The sequence below is a fragment of the Clupea harengus genome, chromosome 25 (assembly GCF_900700415.2).
Source record: "Clupea harengus chromosome 25, Ch_v2.0.2, whole genome shotgun sequence".
Taxonomy (NCBI): domain Eukaryota; kingdom Metazoa; phylum Chordata; class Actinopteri; order Clupeiformes; family Clupeidae; genus Clupea; species Clupea harengus.
The window spans coordinates 3,206,229-3,224,212 of record NC_045176.1 but is presented as its reverse complement, the minus strand read 5'-3'; the positions used below and the strand labels follow the sequence as shown (position 1 = coordinate 3,224,212).

At 41.7% G+C, this 17,984-nt stretch overlaps 1 pseudogene and 1 gene segment (V, D, J or C); both read right to left on the bottom strand.

Annotated features, from left to right (window-relative positions):
• Window positions 1–3,692: 3,692 nt before the first annotated feature.
• On the bottom strand, window positions 3,693–5,949 carry LOC105910178. The segment is given in 3 exon segments: window positions 3,693–4,067; window positions 5,354–5,486; window positions 5,871–5,949. Coding segments are annotated over 3 exon segments (525 nt in total).
• Window positions 5,950–17,718: 11,769 nt separating this feature from the next.
• Window positions 17,719–17,984, bottom strand: part of LOC116219640 — a 2,992-nt pseudogene continuing 2,726 nt past the window's right edge.

Sequence of the window (17,984 nt, the reverse complement as noted above, 5' to 3'; positions counted from 1 at the left end):
GGGACTCCTTGCACAAGGTGAGAAAGACTCTCTGTAACTACACTGGGCTGTTGGCAAGATAGTTCATCAGATTTCATTAAAGAGCTGCTAATAAATTGCTGCTTCGAAACTGTTTTATTATTTAAATGTTTTTACTTATTTTTTTATTAAAAAGCTATCATATTCTTTTAGGGTCCTCAGCTGATAAAATTCTGACTCAGTCTCCCTCATCAAAGTCTGTTCAGCCTGGAGAAACTGTCTCTATCAGCTGCACAACCAGTGAGAGTGTTAGCGGTTGGCTGAACTGGTACTCCCAGAAACTTGGAGAAGCTCCTAAACTCCTGATCTATTCTGCATCATCTCGTCAGTCTGGTGTTCCAGATATTTTCAGTGGGAGTGGGTCTGATCCACAGTACAATCTGACCATCAGCAGAGTCCTGCCTGAAGATGCTGCAGATTATTACTGTGGTCAGAGTCTTAGCACTCCATTCACACAGTGTTAGAGCGCCGTACAAAAACCTCCCTCAGCAGGAGAGAATCAGAGCCCTCAGGAGACTGATCTGAGAACAGGTGCAGAGCTGCTACAGATGACTGAACTCAGCTCATGTAGCAGCTCTTCAGAGGATGTGCACATGATCTCAGTCTCACCAGTACAGCATGTTAAAATAGATCTCTCACTTCCTCTATTTGATCTGACAGGTGTCAATCACCTCAGTCATTTAGAAACACCAATTATTCTTTCTCCCTCAGACAGAGTGCTGGTCAGATTGACAGCTGTGACTTTCATTAATTCATCCCCATGTCTGTCCATCCATACAGCACTGCATACATGTGTACATGTGTATATGTGCATATTGACATACATATACATGCATACATATGTTTATCACCAGTTCATTGAAGGACACTCTCATGTGTGTTTCGCCCCCATGTGAAGTAGGAATGGCTGTAGTGTTTGTAGTATTTTCACTAACATTTCTGATGGTGTGACGGTCGTAGTGCGACCGCACATGAACTGCACACTCCTGCCCCATATTTGCACCCACTAGCGCACCCAAACAGACATGGTTTGCACACACACGCACACACAAACACTCACACTACTGATTACAATTGGATCCACCTCAGGGAGACCGCTAATTGCCTAGACTGGCAGAGGGGTCATGAAAAAGGGTCTGGGCCAGACCACCTGGATAAAGTGGTTGGTTTTACAAACCTTTCAGACATTATTTTATTACATAGTTATCTCTTTGTTTTATAATCTGAAGAAATGCTATGTTCATGTCTCGGGGTCTGTCTTGTCATTGTGTATTGTTTAGTGTTTGTGTCTACCCCCACGTGTGTAAAAATTGTTCTGTCTAGTTCAGGTAGTCAAGTCTTGTCAGGTATGTGCATTTATGTGGACCCTTATGTTTACTGCTGATTTTTGTCCTCTACCCCATTTAGAGGCATAGCAGGTATTTTAATAGAGATTGTACTGCTGCATGTTGTCCTCTACCCCATTTAGAGGCTGAGCAGGTGATATTCCTGGAGACTGCTGCTTTTTTTCATCTGCCTATTGAGAGGCTTAGCAGTTCTCCAGAATAATGAATGCGGAATAAACCGAATTTGAACCCTCACTCTGTCTCTGAGCTTTTTGGGCCAAACCCAGACATGTTGACGGCAACCGAGGCTCGGTCCGTCACAGATGGCCTCTGATGTTTTCTTCCCTGTGGATTAATGTACAGTCTGATCAGGCAAACCTACTTTATTTCAACACTCACTGTTATTTCAGACTCAAGTACCATTGACAGATTCTCTTGTTTTTTCCTATTCCAATCAATCCCACATCCAGTTGAGAAATAATTCCATCCAGTCAGAGTCACTATCTGAAGAAGTGCTCATCATTCAGATCATTCAGATCACTGAACACTCATCGAGGTCTGAGATCTGACCACCTTCAGGTCATATGTGAACACCAGTCATATATTAAAGGAACTACACTAAAGTGCACACAGTGAGTGACACAGTGGAGGCAGAGTAACACTGTCCAGTGTCACCCCTCAACACTGGGACTCATTTCCCATCATGTGACAGCTACTGTTAAAAACATCACACACAGGGGAGAGAGGCAGCAGCATTGTTCCAGAATCTTCTGCACATATCACCACTACTTCATTTTCCATAAAGGTATCCTAACATTCTATCTTAAAGATGTTTTCCACGTTTCTGGCAAAAGTTAATTGATATTTTAGCTGGACAGCCAATCAAATGACACCCCTCTCTTCCCTGCTCTTCAAGCTACGTGTTGATTGGCTGTAAATGTTTCTGGCTCTGTCACTCTGCCTCTATGTTTGTGTACCATTTACAGAGCTAGGACTGTGAGCTGAATTTGACACCTTTAATACCATATACTATGTTTCATCACTGCACACAGACAAACAGCCAATTAGACACACAGACATACAGACAGACAGACAGACAGATACACAGAGACACAGGTTGAGAGACAGACAGGCACAACGACAGACACACAGGCAGACAGACAGTGTCAAATGTTTACATTTGATTTAAATAAAATAATATTTTAGTACATTCCTTTTACTCTCATGTTATTATTGCGGATGTGGTAAGAATCCTGGACCATAACCCAATGGACCAAACACTGGGGCTCAACCAACACCAGCCTGCACAGTTACATTGAAACACCGACCACAAGGCCTGCAGGACACACCCTTCATAGAAAATCCTGGGTACGACTCAACCGATGCAGAACAGGACATGGACGCTTCCGAGCTAACATGCACAGGATGAACTTGTATGATGCTTCAGATTGCCCCTGTGGAGCCCCAGAGCAAACTTCTGATCAGATAATTGACGGCTGCATCAAGTACCCCTTCCCTGGTCCTCAGGCACTGTCTACTTTGAACAGTGAAGCCCTGGCATGGCCCGCGGACACAGCTTTAGATATTTAACTACAGTATGAAATATATTTGACACATAAGAATATATATGTTATTGCTGAAGTCCTCTAGGATATAATCATATACGCGACGTTTGCATCAATGTTTTTAGTAAGGTGAAATATACAAAAACATCAAGGCGTGACAGACCACCTAAAATAGTCTTAACAGGCCTTGGTATCCCAAGTGCTAGACTATCTTTGCTATGGGATGCTGCCGCAGTCTTTCCACCTGATCTACTTGTAGAAACCCTCGGCCTACACCAACCCACCCCCACCACTCTGTCATGCACTTATTCTACCCCATACTCTGTGCTAGCATTCACCTGCAATGTAAATAATAACATAGTTTTCTGTTCCATTATTCTACTTACCCTTGTAATATGTAACCTTAGGAACATACTGCATACCCACTAAGCTGTTCTTCAATACTTGAATGCTCTGCTTAGGGTTTCTTCCTGCCCCTATCGCCTCTGTGCTTGCTCTGAAGCGGGTTCAGACACTGGGTGTGTTAAGTGCCTGGAGGGAATTTTATTGTTTTGGTACTATAGAAATGAAATTGAATTGAATTCCTCCACAAAACAATGATACAATAACAATAATGATGATCAAGCTTTTTATTTATGTCTGTAGTTCACATAAAGCAAGAAAACATACACAATACATATGGGCAAATATGAAAACATGAAGCATATTTAGATTAATACCAGAATACAGTATGTATGTGATCATGTGTTTGCCTATCAGTCAGCATGTGTGTGTGTGTGTGTGTGTGTGTGTGTGTGTGTGTTTCTCCCTCTGTGCAAGCGTGTGTGAGTGCTCTGTCTCTACTCGGAGCAGTCTCCCGTCTTGATGTCCTGAGTGACGGGATGCTGGTTGCCCTGTGTGGCCTCACAGGTGACCTTTGCCCCCTTCCTCCACTGGTCCTGGGTGAGGGTGAGGGTGCTGCTCCAGCTGTAGAGGCCGTCCTTCTCCAGGAGCGCAGGGCTCTGGCTCCCCGCGGAGCTCCTGCTGCTCCCGTCCACCTTCCAGCTCAGCCTCCAGTCCCAGGGGAAGCCCTTGGTGGCCAGGCACATGAGTGTGGCCTTCCCCTGCTGCAGCTCCACACTGGAGGGGGGAAGCAGCGTCAGGCTGGGCCGAGTATCAGCTGCAGACCAGACACAGCAGAGATGGAGGGGAGGTTAGTGAGGAGAGGAGGAGAGGAGAGGAGAGGGGAGGAGAGAGAGGAGAGAGAAGAGAGGAGGGAGGGGAGGGGAGAGGAGAGGAGAGGAGGGAGAGAGGAGAGGGGGAGAGAGGAGAGGAGGAGAGGAGAGGAGAGGGAGGCGCGTGTGAAACACACTTAGGATGCCTCTGGCCCCAACATCAGCTGACTGGAGGAGCAGCAGCACACTTTCATGTCAGCTCAACCTCTTCCTCTGTGGGGGTCACGACTCAACTCACAGGCCTTTATTTGCATTGAAGCTTTCACTTCTCACTCTTTACTGATTCATCAAGCCAAACTGAACACTGGAAATGCTCGACTGATTTAGGCGGCAACACACCAATATTTTACTCTTTTCATTATGTCTGAAAATTATATATATGTATACATCTCATTACAAAGGCAAACGGTTTTGCAAAAAAGTAAAATGTGCCTAATGGTTTAATGCAACGGAACTGAACACTGCAAAAACACAAGCTATTTATTTCATCTCTATATAAATATGTATTTCAAATTTCAGAAATTGACATTTAAAATATCCACAACATTTGCAGATTGCATTATTTATGGTGATATGGAAATTAGAAATTTAAATGACAGTTACATCAGATATTTCTCCGAGTTCTTCAGACCAGCAGAACCAGACAACCACTAGATACATTCTTCATGTATATGAAGACCTTTTAAATCTTAATATACTCAAGTTTGACAATATATATCTTTGTTTTTATATCACAGAATAACGGTGTAATCAAAATGATATCACTATAAGAGAATATGGCCATTGAACTGAAAACTATATCAAAACTGTTAATAACTGAAACACGACGTACGGGCGAAGTTCAAACGATATATTCTATGCCTGTGCAACACTATGATACACTGGAACTAAAAGTCTAAAAGTAATGTAACGCTGCTGAATGAGTTGTTAAATCAGGGTAGGCAGCTGAAGCTAAGATAACCTCAAAGAAAAAGATTAAATATTTTTGAAGTATGTAGTAAATATTATAAACTTTTCCACTTTCCACATTCCGCAAGCATGTCAAAAACAATTATGTTTGATCAAAGTTATTTGTGGAGAGACATTACACTATTATAAGATATTTAAAACTATGACAAGCAGTTAAATCAGCACTTAAAATATACAGAAATACTGCACGCTGTCATTTAACTGATTTCTTGTACACTATGATGTTTCCCTGCAGTGAAAAATGGATCAAATTGTTACTTACTTCCAACAGACAGTCTGGTTCCTCCACCAAAAGTGTACCACAGTGATACAGACTCATTAAGCGGCCGTACAAAAACCTCCTGCACAAACTCCAGCAGTCTCAAGTACCCAGACATGCTTTGGATCTCATTTTTCTTTTAGAGAAAAGAAAGTCTTTATTGTAATACTTTTTTAACTCATTTGACAATAATAAAATGATAATAATTGTCAAAACAACATATGTTTGTAGTTTTTTTTAAGCTTGGATAGTTTCATTTTGCCGTGTAAAGTACCCCACACATTTGCATAGCTTCCTTTCGTAATATATTTTTAATTAATTCTACAGTTCAGCCTTGTAAATAAAAATTTGAACAAAGTAATCTCATTGAAGATATTCATAAACAAAGGTTTATATTTGTATACTGCCTTGTGTATTTCATACAACTTCATGCCCCAGTTTAAAACAGGCCCTGTTGGTGTGAGTAAAGCTTTAAAACATGATCATTCAATACATCTAGAATATTTCATTCTGCACTTACTTCAAAATGTTTGTTAATTCCCCTCACATTAAATCCACCAGAGTGCTTTAGATGTACTGAGTTCCTGCACATAAACTTTCATACTGATAAAAACCACTAAGTTTAGTTGAAGTGAAGGAAAAGAGCCTCTGATCTCTAACTAAGAGCGCCCTCTACAGGCACATGTGTGTAAGAGCCAACTTTCCATCTTCAGTGACTCTCATAAGAACCATCTAACTTGGGTTTGTTGGTTGTCACCCTCATGGGGAGGGGATGGGGCCAAACCATTCAGTGGGGTTCAGCACTAGACAGGAGCCCTGGAACACCAAGCAGACAGGACAGATGCTGGAGATGCAGACAACAGGACTGAGACCACAGGAATATAGGACACGGTGGCTCAGTTGCTTGCACTGCCGCCTCACAGCAAGAAGGTCATGGGTTCGATTCCTGCATGGAGCACTGTTGGCTCTGGGGGGCAGGTCCTCCCCAGAGTGCACAGTGCTCAGGTGGGCTATCTCCAGGGCCTTTCGGTGTGGAGTTTGCATGTTCTCCCCGTGTTCACAAGGGGTTTCCTCCACTAAGGACCCCAACAGAAAAAACATGCAAAAGAACAGAACACATGTCTATCCCTGAAGATGGACAGTTCACTTCACTTGGTCCCCGGGCGCTACAAGCTGCCCACTGCTCCTGGGGGGTCCTTGAGGAAGGACGGTCCAGGATGGGAAAAAGCAGAAAATAAATTCACCGCGACCTCAGGCCTACCTGCGTGTGTGTGTCCTGTGTCGCCTCCATATATGCACGTGTGTGTTCCAGTGTGTCGTGTGTGCCATTAAAAAACCTGACAAAGGTCTTAATTATAACACATTTACTATCAACTTCCTTTTGATGGCTGTTTTTTTGTAAAAGGCTATTGATATTTGTGCTCAACAGCCGATCAAATGACACCCCTCCTTTCTCTGCTCTTCAAGCAACGTGTTGATTGGCTGTAAATGTTTCTGGCTCTGTCACTCTGCCACTATGTTTGTGTACCATTTACAGAGCTAGGACTGTGAACGAACACCAGAGTGTTTTTAGAGCACAGACTGAACAGATGGCTAGAGGACAGTGAGGAGCAATTAGCTGAATTTGACAAAAATGATTTCACCTTTAATACATTATCCTATGTTTCATCACTATAGACAGACAAACAGCCAACTAAACATACAGACAGACACACAGAGAGACAGACAGACCGACAGATACATAGACAGACAGACATAGAAACACACCGGCACACACACAGACAGACAGCCAACTAGACACACACAGACAGACAGACAGACAGACAGACAGACAGACAGACAGACAGACAGACAGACAGACAGACAGACAGACAGACAGACAGACACACAGGTAGGCAGATAGACAGGCACAACGACAGACACGCAGACACAAAGGCAGACGGACAGTGTCAAATGTTTGTCAAATTTGATTTAAATGAAAAAAATATTTTATTACATTCCTTTTACTTTCATGTTATTATTTATGAGGTCTTCTAGAATATAATCATATATGTGACGTTTGCATCAATGTTATTAGTTAGCTAAAATATACATCAAGAAGTGACAGACCTAAAAGACTGTAACAGGCCTTTGTGTCCCAAGTGTTAGACTATCTTTGCTGTGGGATTTGTGGGATATTTTTTATTTTTAGATGAACATGGATTAACTCATCAGTATGTAAGTCTCACTTTAGGAAAGGCAGACCAGGTGGGAAGCAGTAACTTAGCAAATTACATGATACACTGATGTTAAAGTCAGCACTAAAGTCACGACACAGGCATAATCCAAGAAACCCCCGTGAGGAGGGGGTCTCAGGGGGTCTCAGAGGATATCAGGGGTCTCAGGGGATCCAGACACGACACACACACATAGAGGGACAGGGGAGTTCAAAAAGAGGGAATAGTTACAGTTTTTCTCGATTGCTTACAAACATTTAGCGAATCATGGGTCAACTTAATCTAATGCTCACATCTTCTTTGCACAGCAAGAGTCTTCTCTGGCGAATGGGTTCACTATTTCTCATTGCTTTCACCCAATTTTTATGAGTTTAAACACACTTTTCAAAACACTTCTCAGAGAAAGATACGAAACCTAATTGAATAACCATGTCAAAACATTGCAGACACTTAGTAGCAGCCTACTGAAACTGCTCTCTATATTCTAAATATCGTCAGCACCTGTATGAACTCTCTGTTCACAACTAATCAAGTAGTTCTCAACTTCTATTGTTGCACTCAACCTACAGTCTGTGTGTGTGCCTAAAACCCGTGCCTGATACCTGGTGTGTATATGTACAATCAGTCTCTGAAGTTCTCATGACAACACAAAACCCCACCCAATAAGTCACTTTGGAATTTCAACTTCATCCAACTACAATCGATATTACATTTCTGTCCTGTTTTAATTTACCATTGATAACTTATCAATAGATATTTTGTCAAGAATACTCGATTCTCCTCATGTCATGTCCGATCTGTTATTAGCTAAATTATTCAAAAACTGAAATATCAAATATAAACTTTTACAATCACTGCACAAAAGTAGTGACACAGCAGGAGGACACAGGAGTCTCATTACACTTATGACACGTCTGGTGTTACAGCTGCTGTTGCACACATTAATCACTAAGGGGAGGCAAAGCTTCATTTTCTCTGCACCTGAATTCGAAAAGGAGTTTTTTGTGAAGTTGTAACTCTCTACTTAGACTTCAAAGTCTGAAGTCTTAAAAGTCTTGAAAGTCGTAGAGCATGTGTATGATCAACATATCAGGATTGTATTCTTCACAGTGAGGCCCAAATATATTAGACCCACGGTCGACTCAATATAATACTCATCACCAGCCCACAGGTGGGTGTCCTGAACATGCACATTGCCATTATGTTTTATGCATAACTTACTAAATCTAGTATGAAAGCACAAGAGGAGACATTACGTCATGTTCAACTCAACTCATATCATGAGGCACATCTCTCATATGAGCCTCTTAACTTTGTATCTAATAATCCAAAGATCACTGGAGAGTCATAGAAAATACTGGTGAGAGAAATCTATTTTCAGAATGGCTGAAGTATCTGTAGCTCAAGTGGGGGGTAACCTACCCTGCCAACTCCCCCAACCCCCCATTTCCAGAGAGAAGTGTCCCCTGAGGAAGTGTGTGTGACTGGGCCATGTTTGCATATCTGCCCTGCCTTACTGCTCCATCTACTTTAAGAGCCCTAGTGTTAACTAAAGGACTTCAGCGCTGTTACGGCCACTGAAAAGAAAGATTCAAAGATGCTTTCACCTGTTTTAATGCTAGTAGCAATGGGACTCCTTGCACAAGGTGAGAAAGACTTTCTCTAACTACACTGAGCTGTTGGCAAGATGGTTAATCAGATTTCATTAAAGAGCTGCTAATGAATTTCTTTATTTATTTATTATTGAAATGTTTTTAATTATTTTTTAAATAAAAAGTAATCATATTCTTTTAGGGTCCTCAGCTGATATAATTCTGACTCAGTCTCCATCAAAGTCTGTTCAGGCTGGAGAAACTGTCTCTATCAGCTGCACTGCCAGTGAGAGTGTGTACAGTTGGCCGCTTCATTATCTAAACTGGTACTCCCAGAAACCTGGAGAAGCTCCTAAACTCCTGATCTATGCTGCATCAACTCGTCAGTCTGGTGTTCCAGATCGTTTCAGTGGGAGTGGGTCTGTTACACAGTTCACTCTGACCATCAGCAGAGTCCAGCCTGAAGATGCTGCAGATTATTACTGTCAGCAGAGTGCTGCATATCCATTTACACAGTGTTTGAGCGCCGTACAAAAACCTCCCTCAGCAGGAGAGAATCAGAGCCCTCAGGAGACTGATCTGAGAACAGGTGCAGAGCTGCTACAGATGACTGAACTCAGCTCATGGTAGCAGCTCTTTCAGAGGATGTGCACATGATCTCAGTCTCACCAGTACAGCATGTTAAAATAGATCTCTCACTTCCTCTATTTGACTGACAGGTGTCCATCACCTCAGTCATTTAGAAACACCACATTATTCTTTCTCCCTCAGACAGAGTGCTGGTCAGATTGACAGCTGTGACTTTCATTAATCCATCCCCATGTCTGTCCATCCATACAGCACTGCATACATGTGTACATGTGTGCATATTGACATACATATATACGTCCATACATACAGTATGTTTGTCACCAGTTCATTGAAGGACACTCTCATGTGTGTTTGGCCTCATTTGAAGTAGGAATGACTGTAGTGTTTGTAGTATTTTCACTAACATTTCTGATGGCCTCTGATGTTTTCTTCCCTGTGGATTAATGTACAGTCTGATCAGGCAAACCTACTTTATTTCAACACTCCCTGTTATTTCAGACTCAAGTACCATTGACAGATTCTCTTGTTTTTTCCTATTCCAATCAATCCCACATACAGTTGAGAAATGATTCCATCCAGTCAGAGTCACTATCTGAAGAAGGGCTCATCATTCAGATTATTCAGATCACTGAACACTCATCGAGGTCTGAGATCTGACCACCTTCAGGTCATATGTGAACACCAGTCATATATTAAAGGAACTACACTAAAGTGCACACAGTGAGTGACACAGTGGAGGCAGAATAACACTGTCCAGTGTCACCCCTTCAACACTGGGACTTCATTTCCCATCATGATGACCAGCTACTGTTAAAAAACATCACACACACGGGGAGAGAGCAGCAGCTACCCACCCCCAACACACGTTTCATGCACTTTATTCTACCCCATACTCATGTTGCTAGCATTCACTTGCTAATGTAAGGAATTGCCACATCGAACATAGTTCTTTTCCCTTTATCTCAAGCTTACCCTTGTAATTAGTCAACCTTTAGCAAACACAACTGCAAAACCCACTAAAAGCATGTTCTACAATAGTTGCATAGCTCTGCTCAGGGAATTTTTATCTGTTTTTGGTACTTATATAAATGGAAATTGAATTGAATTCCCCTACAAAACAATGAATAAAATGACTGGATGACAATAATGAGGAATTCAAGCTTTTGTATTTTTGTCTTCTAGATTCACATAAAAGAACAAAACATACACAATATATATGGGGAAATATGAAAAGCATTGAGCATATCTTAGGTTAATATCCAGAACTACAAGTTTGTTATTGTGAAACTTTTAAGTGTGTGATGTGTTGGGTTATCTATTCAGTTTGCATGTGTGTGTGTGTTATGGGTGTTTCTCCCTCTTGCTGTAAGCGTAGTGGTGAGTGATCTGTCTCTACTCTGAGCAGTCTCCCGTCTTGATATCCTGAGTGACGGGTTGCTGTTGCCCTTGTGGGCCTCACAGGTGACCTTTGCCCCCTTCCTCCACTGGTCTGGTGAGGGTAGAGGGTGCTGCTCCAAGCTGTAGAGGCCGTCCTTCTCCAGGGAGCGCAGGACTCTGGCTCCCCGCGGAGGCTCCTGCTGCTCCCGTTCCACCTTCCAGCTCAGCCTCCAGTCCCAGGGGAAGCCCTTGGTGGCCAGGCACATGAGTGTGCCTTCCCCCTGCTGCAGCTCACACTGGAGGGGGAAGCAGCATCAGGCTGGGCCGAGTATCAGCTGCAGACCAGACACAGCAGAGATAGAGGGGAGGTTAGTGAGGAGGGAGAAGAGGAGAGGAGAAGACAGGAGAGGAGATGAGGGGACAGGAGAGGAGAGGGGGGAGAGGAGAGGAGAGGATTGGAGAGGAGAGGAGAAGAGAGGAGAGGGAGTCGCGTGTGAAACACACTTAGGATGCCTCTGGCCCCAACATCAGCTGACTGGAGGAGCAGCAGCACACTTTCATGTCAGCTCAACCTCTTCCTCTGTGGGGGTCACGACTCAACTCACAGGCCTTCATTTGCATTGAAGCTTTCACTTCTCACTCTTTACTGATTCATCAAGCCAAACTGAACACTGAACATGCTCCACTGATTTAGGCGGCAACACACCAATATTTTACTTTTTTCATTATGTCTGAAATATACAGGATATCTGTCATCTCATTACAAAGGCTATTGACAAAATGGTTTTGCAAAGTAAAATGTGCCTAATGGTTTAATGCAGTGGAACTGACCACTGCAAAAACATCAGCTATTTATTTAATCTCAAAGTATGTATTTCATATTTCAGATATTGACATTTAAAATGTCCACAACATTTGATATTATTAATGGTGATGTGGAAATTAGAAATTTAAATGACAGTTACATCAGATCTTTTTCTGAGTTCTTCAGACCAGCAGAACCAGACAACAACTAGATAAATTATTCATGTATATAAAGACCCTTTAAATCTTAATTTACTCAAGTTCTAAAATATATCTTTGTCTGTATATCACAGAATAACGATGTAATTAAAATGATATCACTTTAAGAGAATATGGCCAGTGAAAACTGAAAACTGTTTCAAAACTGTTAATAACTGAAACACGACATATGGGTGAAGTTCAAATTACATATTCTATGCCTGTGTAATATGCAACACTATGATACACTGGAACTAAAAGTCTAAAAGTAATTGAGAAAAGACACAAATGTAACACTGCTGAATGAGTTGTTAAATCATGCTAGGCAGCCTAAGCTAAGATAACCACACCGAAAAGTTTTAATATTTTTTAAGTGCAAGTGAATATCATAATATTAAATATTTGAAATTAAATATTTTGAAGTACAACTAAATATTATAAACTTAACACTTCATCAAGCAGGTCAAAAACAGTTCTGTTTTTTTTTTCATCAAAACCGAATTGACATTTTTGGAGAGACATTAGGCTATCATAAGATATTTAAAATTATGACAAGTAGTTAAATCAGCAGTTAAAATATACAGAAATACTGCATGCTGTCATTTCACTGAATATTGTACACTATGATGTTCCCTGCAGTGAAAAATTGATCAAATTATTACTTACTTCCAACAGACAGTCTGGTTCCTCCACCAAAAGTGCGCCACAGTGATACAGACTCATTAAGCGGCCGTACAAAAACCTCCTGCACAAACTCCAGCAGTCTCAAGTACCCAGACATGCTTTGGATCTCATTTTTCCTTTAGAGAACAGAGTCCTTTTTGTAATACTTTTAACTAATTTTAATTATAATTAATATTATTATTATTATTTAATATAATAATTTTCAAAACAATAATAGTTTTTAAGTTATTTTTAACTTTGCATAGTCTCATTGTGGCTAGTAGAGTACCCCATAAAAATGTTTTATTTTATTTTTTTTATTAATTCTACAATTCATCCTTGTAAATAAAATGTGAACAAAGTAATCCCATTGATGATACTCATAAAGAAAGGTTTATATTTTTTAGCCTGGCTTGTCTATTTCATACAACTTCATGCCTCAGTTTAAAACAGTCCCTGTTGGTGTGAGTAAAGCTTTAAAACATGATCATTCAATACATTTAGAATATTTCATTCTGCACTTACTTCAAAATGTTTGTTAATTCCCCTCACATTAAATCCACCAGAGTGCTTTAGATGTACTGAGTCACTGCACATAAACTTTCATACTGATACAAACACTAAGTTTAGTAGAAGTGAAGGAAAAGAGCCTCTGATTTCTAACTAAGAGCGCCCTCTAGAGGCACATGTGTGTAAGAGCCAACTTTCCATCTTCAGTGACTCTCATAACATGTGTGTGTGTGTGTGTGTGTGTGTGTGTGTGTGTGTGTGTGTGTGTGTGTGTGTATCTCTGTGTGTATGTGTCTGTGTGTGTGTCTGTGGTCATGATCTGTGTGTCTGTCCTTCTTCCAGATGAGCTGAATGCCTTTTACGCTCGTTTTGAGAGGGACAGTGACCCCCCTGCAGTGGAGCTACCTGAAAGCCTAACCAGTGGTGTGCCTACTATAACTGTAGCAGAGGTGAAGCGCTGCTTCAAAAAGATCAACCCTCGCAAGGCACCTGGCCCGGATGGCATATCAGGTAGGGCCCTCAGGGGCAGCGCTGACCAGCTAGCAAGGGTCTTCAGCGACATCTTCAACCTCTCCCTCAGCCTGTCTGTACTACCCACCTGCTTCAACAGGACCACCATCGTCCCTGTGCCCAAGAACACCAAGGTCACCTGCTTGAATGACTATCGCCCAGTAGCACTGACCTCTGTGATCATGAAGTGCTTTGAGCGGCTAGTCAAATCATTCATCTGCTCCTTGCTGCCTCCCACCCTGGACCCTATGCAGTTTGCATACCGGTCCAACAGGTCTACAGACGATGCCATAGTACTGACCACGCACACCGCCCTCACCGACCTGGACAAAGGGAATACATATGTAAGGATGCTGTTCATTGACTGCAGTTCAGCATTCAATACCATCATCCCCTCCAGACTCGTCTCGAAGCTCGTAGACCTGGGACTAAGCACCCCCCAATGCAAATGGATCTTCGACTTCCTGACGGGGAGGCCACAGGTGGTGAGAATCGGTGACCGGTGAATCGGTTTTGCACTCGTCACTTACATAAACTGTCACTGTCACTTTCATATTACTGTTTGCACTACACTTACATATACTGTCACTTCCAACCTACTGTTTGCACTAGCAGTAATACCTATCAGGAAAATTGCACTACCTGTACTCCCTCACTGGGTTGTATGTAGGTTAGTATAGGTCAATAGGTTAGCATAGTTTGTTATATGTGTATTATATGTTATATGTATATATTTTAGTATTATATGTACAGGCTGCTATATGTATATTTAGTATTATATGTCATGGTTTGTTATGCTATATTATGTGATGTTATGTTATGGTAGGTTTGGATGGCGCCTTGTCGTAAGAATTTCAGTGCCCAATCTGACCCTGTGTCGTTTTGTGCATCTGACAAATAAAAGACTTGTAACTTGACCTTTAGACCAGCGGTGTCAAATACTGTCATGAAAGAAGAGGATCTCTAAATGATTTTCACATACTTTATTTCTCCTTGACACGTCTCCCTTCCCCTCCCTCCAAAGACAAGCGTCCTACAGGAGTGGCTGGTTGTTTCAGGACACTGCACAGGTCTGCACAGGGCTCTGTTGCACACATTAATCAGTAGGGGGAGGCAAAGCTTCATTTTCTCTGCACCTGAATTCAAAAAGGAGTTTGTTGTGAAGCTGTAACTCTGTACTTAGACTTCAAAGTCTACTTAGATAATGAAATGAAAGTCGTAGGGCGTGTGTATGATCAACATATCAGGATTGTATTCGTCACAGTGAGGCCCAAATATATTAGACCCACAGTCGACTCAAAATAATACTCATCACCAGCCCACAGGTGGGTGTCCTGAACATGCACATTGCCATTATGCTTTATGCATTACTAAATCTAGTATGAAAGCACAAGAGGAGACATTACGTCATGTTCAACTCATCTCATATCATGAGGCACATCTCTCATATCAGCCTCTTAACTTTTTATCTGACAATCCAAAGATCACTGGAGAGTCATAGAAAATACTGGTGAAAGAAATATATTTTCAGAATGGCTGAAGTATCTGTAGCTCAAGTAGGGGTTAACCTACCCTGCTAACTCCCCCCACCCCCCATTTCCAGAGAGAAGTGTGTGTGACTGGGCCATGTTTGCATATCTGCCCTGCCTTACTGCTCCATCTACTTTAAGAGCCCTAGTGTTAACTAAAGGACTTCAGCGCTGTTAGGGCCACTGAGAAGAAAGATTCAAAGATGCTTTCGCCTGTTTTAATGCTAGTAGCAATGGGACTCCTTGCACAAGGTGAGAAAGACTTTCTGTAACTACACTGAGCTGTTGGCAAGATAGTTAATCAGATTCATTAAAGAGCTGCTAATGAATTTCTGCTTCTAAACTGTTTTATTATTTAAATGTTTTTACTTCTTTTTTAATTAAAAAGCGATCATATTCTTTTAGGGTCCTCAGCTGATAAAATTCTGACTCAGTCTCCCTCATCAAAGTCTGTTCAGTCTGGAGAAACTGTATCTATCAGCTGCACAGCCAGTGAGAGTGTGGTACTATGGGACGTACCATCGTCTGAACTGGTACTCCCAGAAACCTGGAGAAGCTCCTAAACTCCTGATCTATTATGCAACAAATCGTCAGTCTGGTGTTCCAGATCGTTTCAGTGGGAGTGGGTCTGGTACACAGTTCACTTTGACCATCAGCAGAGTCCTGCCTGAAGATGCTGCAGATTATTACTGTGGTCAGAGCAATTGGACTCCATTCACACAGTGTTAGAGCGCCGTACAAAAACCTCCCTCAGCAGGAGAGAATCAGAGCCCTCAGGAGACTGATCTGAGAACAGGTGCAGAGCTGCTACAGATGACTGAACTCAGCTCATGGTAGCAGCTCTTTCAGAGGATGTGCACATGATCTAAGTCTCACCAGTACAGCATGTTAAAATAGATCTCTCACTTCCTCTATTTGACTGACAGGTGTCCATCACCTCAGTCATTTAGAAACACCACATTAGTTGTTCTCCCTCCCACAGAGTGCTGATCAGATTGACAGCTGTGGTTACTGAGCTCAGACTCCTGAACAGAGTTGAGCCACGGGCTGCATGACTGTCCATTCAGGTGGATTTAAATCTGAACTCCAATCTAACACTTTCATTCATCCATCCCCATGTCTGTCCATCCATCCAGCACTGTGTACATGTGTATATGTGCATATTGACATACATACATGCCTACAGTATGTTTATCACCAGTTCATTGAAGGACACTCTCATGTGTGGTTCGCCCTCATGTGAAGTAGGAATGGCTGTAGTGTTTGTAGTTTTTTCACTAACATTTCTGATGGCCTCTGATGTTTACTTCCCTGTGGATTAATGTACAGTCAGGCAAACCTACTTTATTTCAACACTCTCTGTTATTTCAGACTCAAATACCAGATTCTCTTGTTTTTTGCCCTAATCCAATCAATCCCACATACGGTTGAGAAGAGTCACTATCTGATGAAGGGCTCATCATTCAGATCATTCAGATCACTGAACACTCATCATGACCTGAGATCTGACCACCTTCAGGTCATATGTGAACACCAGTCATATATTAAAGGAACTACACTAAAGTGCACACAGTGAGTGACACAGTTGAGGCAGAGTAACACTGTCCAGTGTCACCCCTCAACACTGGGACTCATTTCACATCATGTGACAGCTAGTGTTAAAAACATCACACACAGGGGAGAGAGGCAGCAGCATTGTTCCAGAATCTTCTGCACACATCACCACTACTTCATTCCCCCTAAAAGTATCTTAAAATTCTATCTTAAAGATTCAGTCCATGTTTTTAGTAAAAGGCTGTTGATATTTTAGCTCAACAGCCAATCAAATGACACCCGCACTTCCCTGCTCTTCAAGCAGCGTGTGGATTGGCTGTAAATGTTTCTGGCTCCGTCACTCTGCCACTATGTTTGTGTACCATTTACAGAGCTAGGACTGTGAACGAACACCAGAGTGTTTTTAGAGCACAGACTGAACAGACGGCTAGAGGACAGTGAGGAGCAATTAGCTGAATTTGTCAAAAAAGATTTCACCCTTAATACATTATCCTACGTTTCATCACTACAGACAGACAAACATCCAACTAGTCACACAGACATACAGACAGATAAAGACACACAGGTAGACAGACAGACAGACACACAGGCCAACAGACATTGTAAAAAGTTTGTCAAATTTGATTTAAATAAAAAAAAAAAAATTCTCTTCTCTCTTTTTCTCTCATGTTATTATTTATGAGGTCTTCTAGAATATATATATTTAACGTTTGCATCAATGTTTTTAGTTAGCTGGGGAATTATATTGTTTTAGTACTATATGAATGAAGTTGAATTGAATTTCCCCACAAAACAATGATGAAATGACTGGATGACAACAATAATGATGATCAAGCTTTTTATTTTTGTCTGTAGTTCACATAAAGGAACAAAACATACACAATACATATGGGGAAATATGAAAACATGGAGCATATTTAGGTTCATACCAGAATACAGTATGTATGTGAACACGTAAGTGTGCGTGTGTATCTATCAGATTGCATGTGTGTGTATCTATCAGTCTGCATGTGTGTGTGTGTGTATGTGTGTTTCTCCCTCTGTGTAAGCGTGTGTGAGCACTCTGTCTCTACTCGGAGCAGTCTCCCAT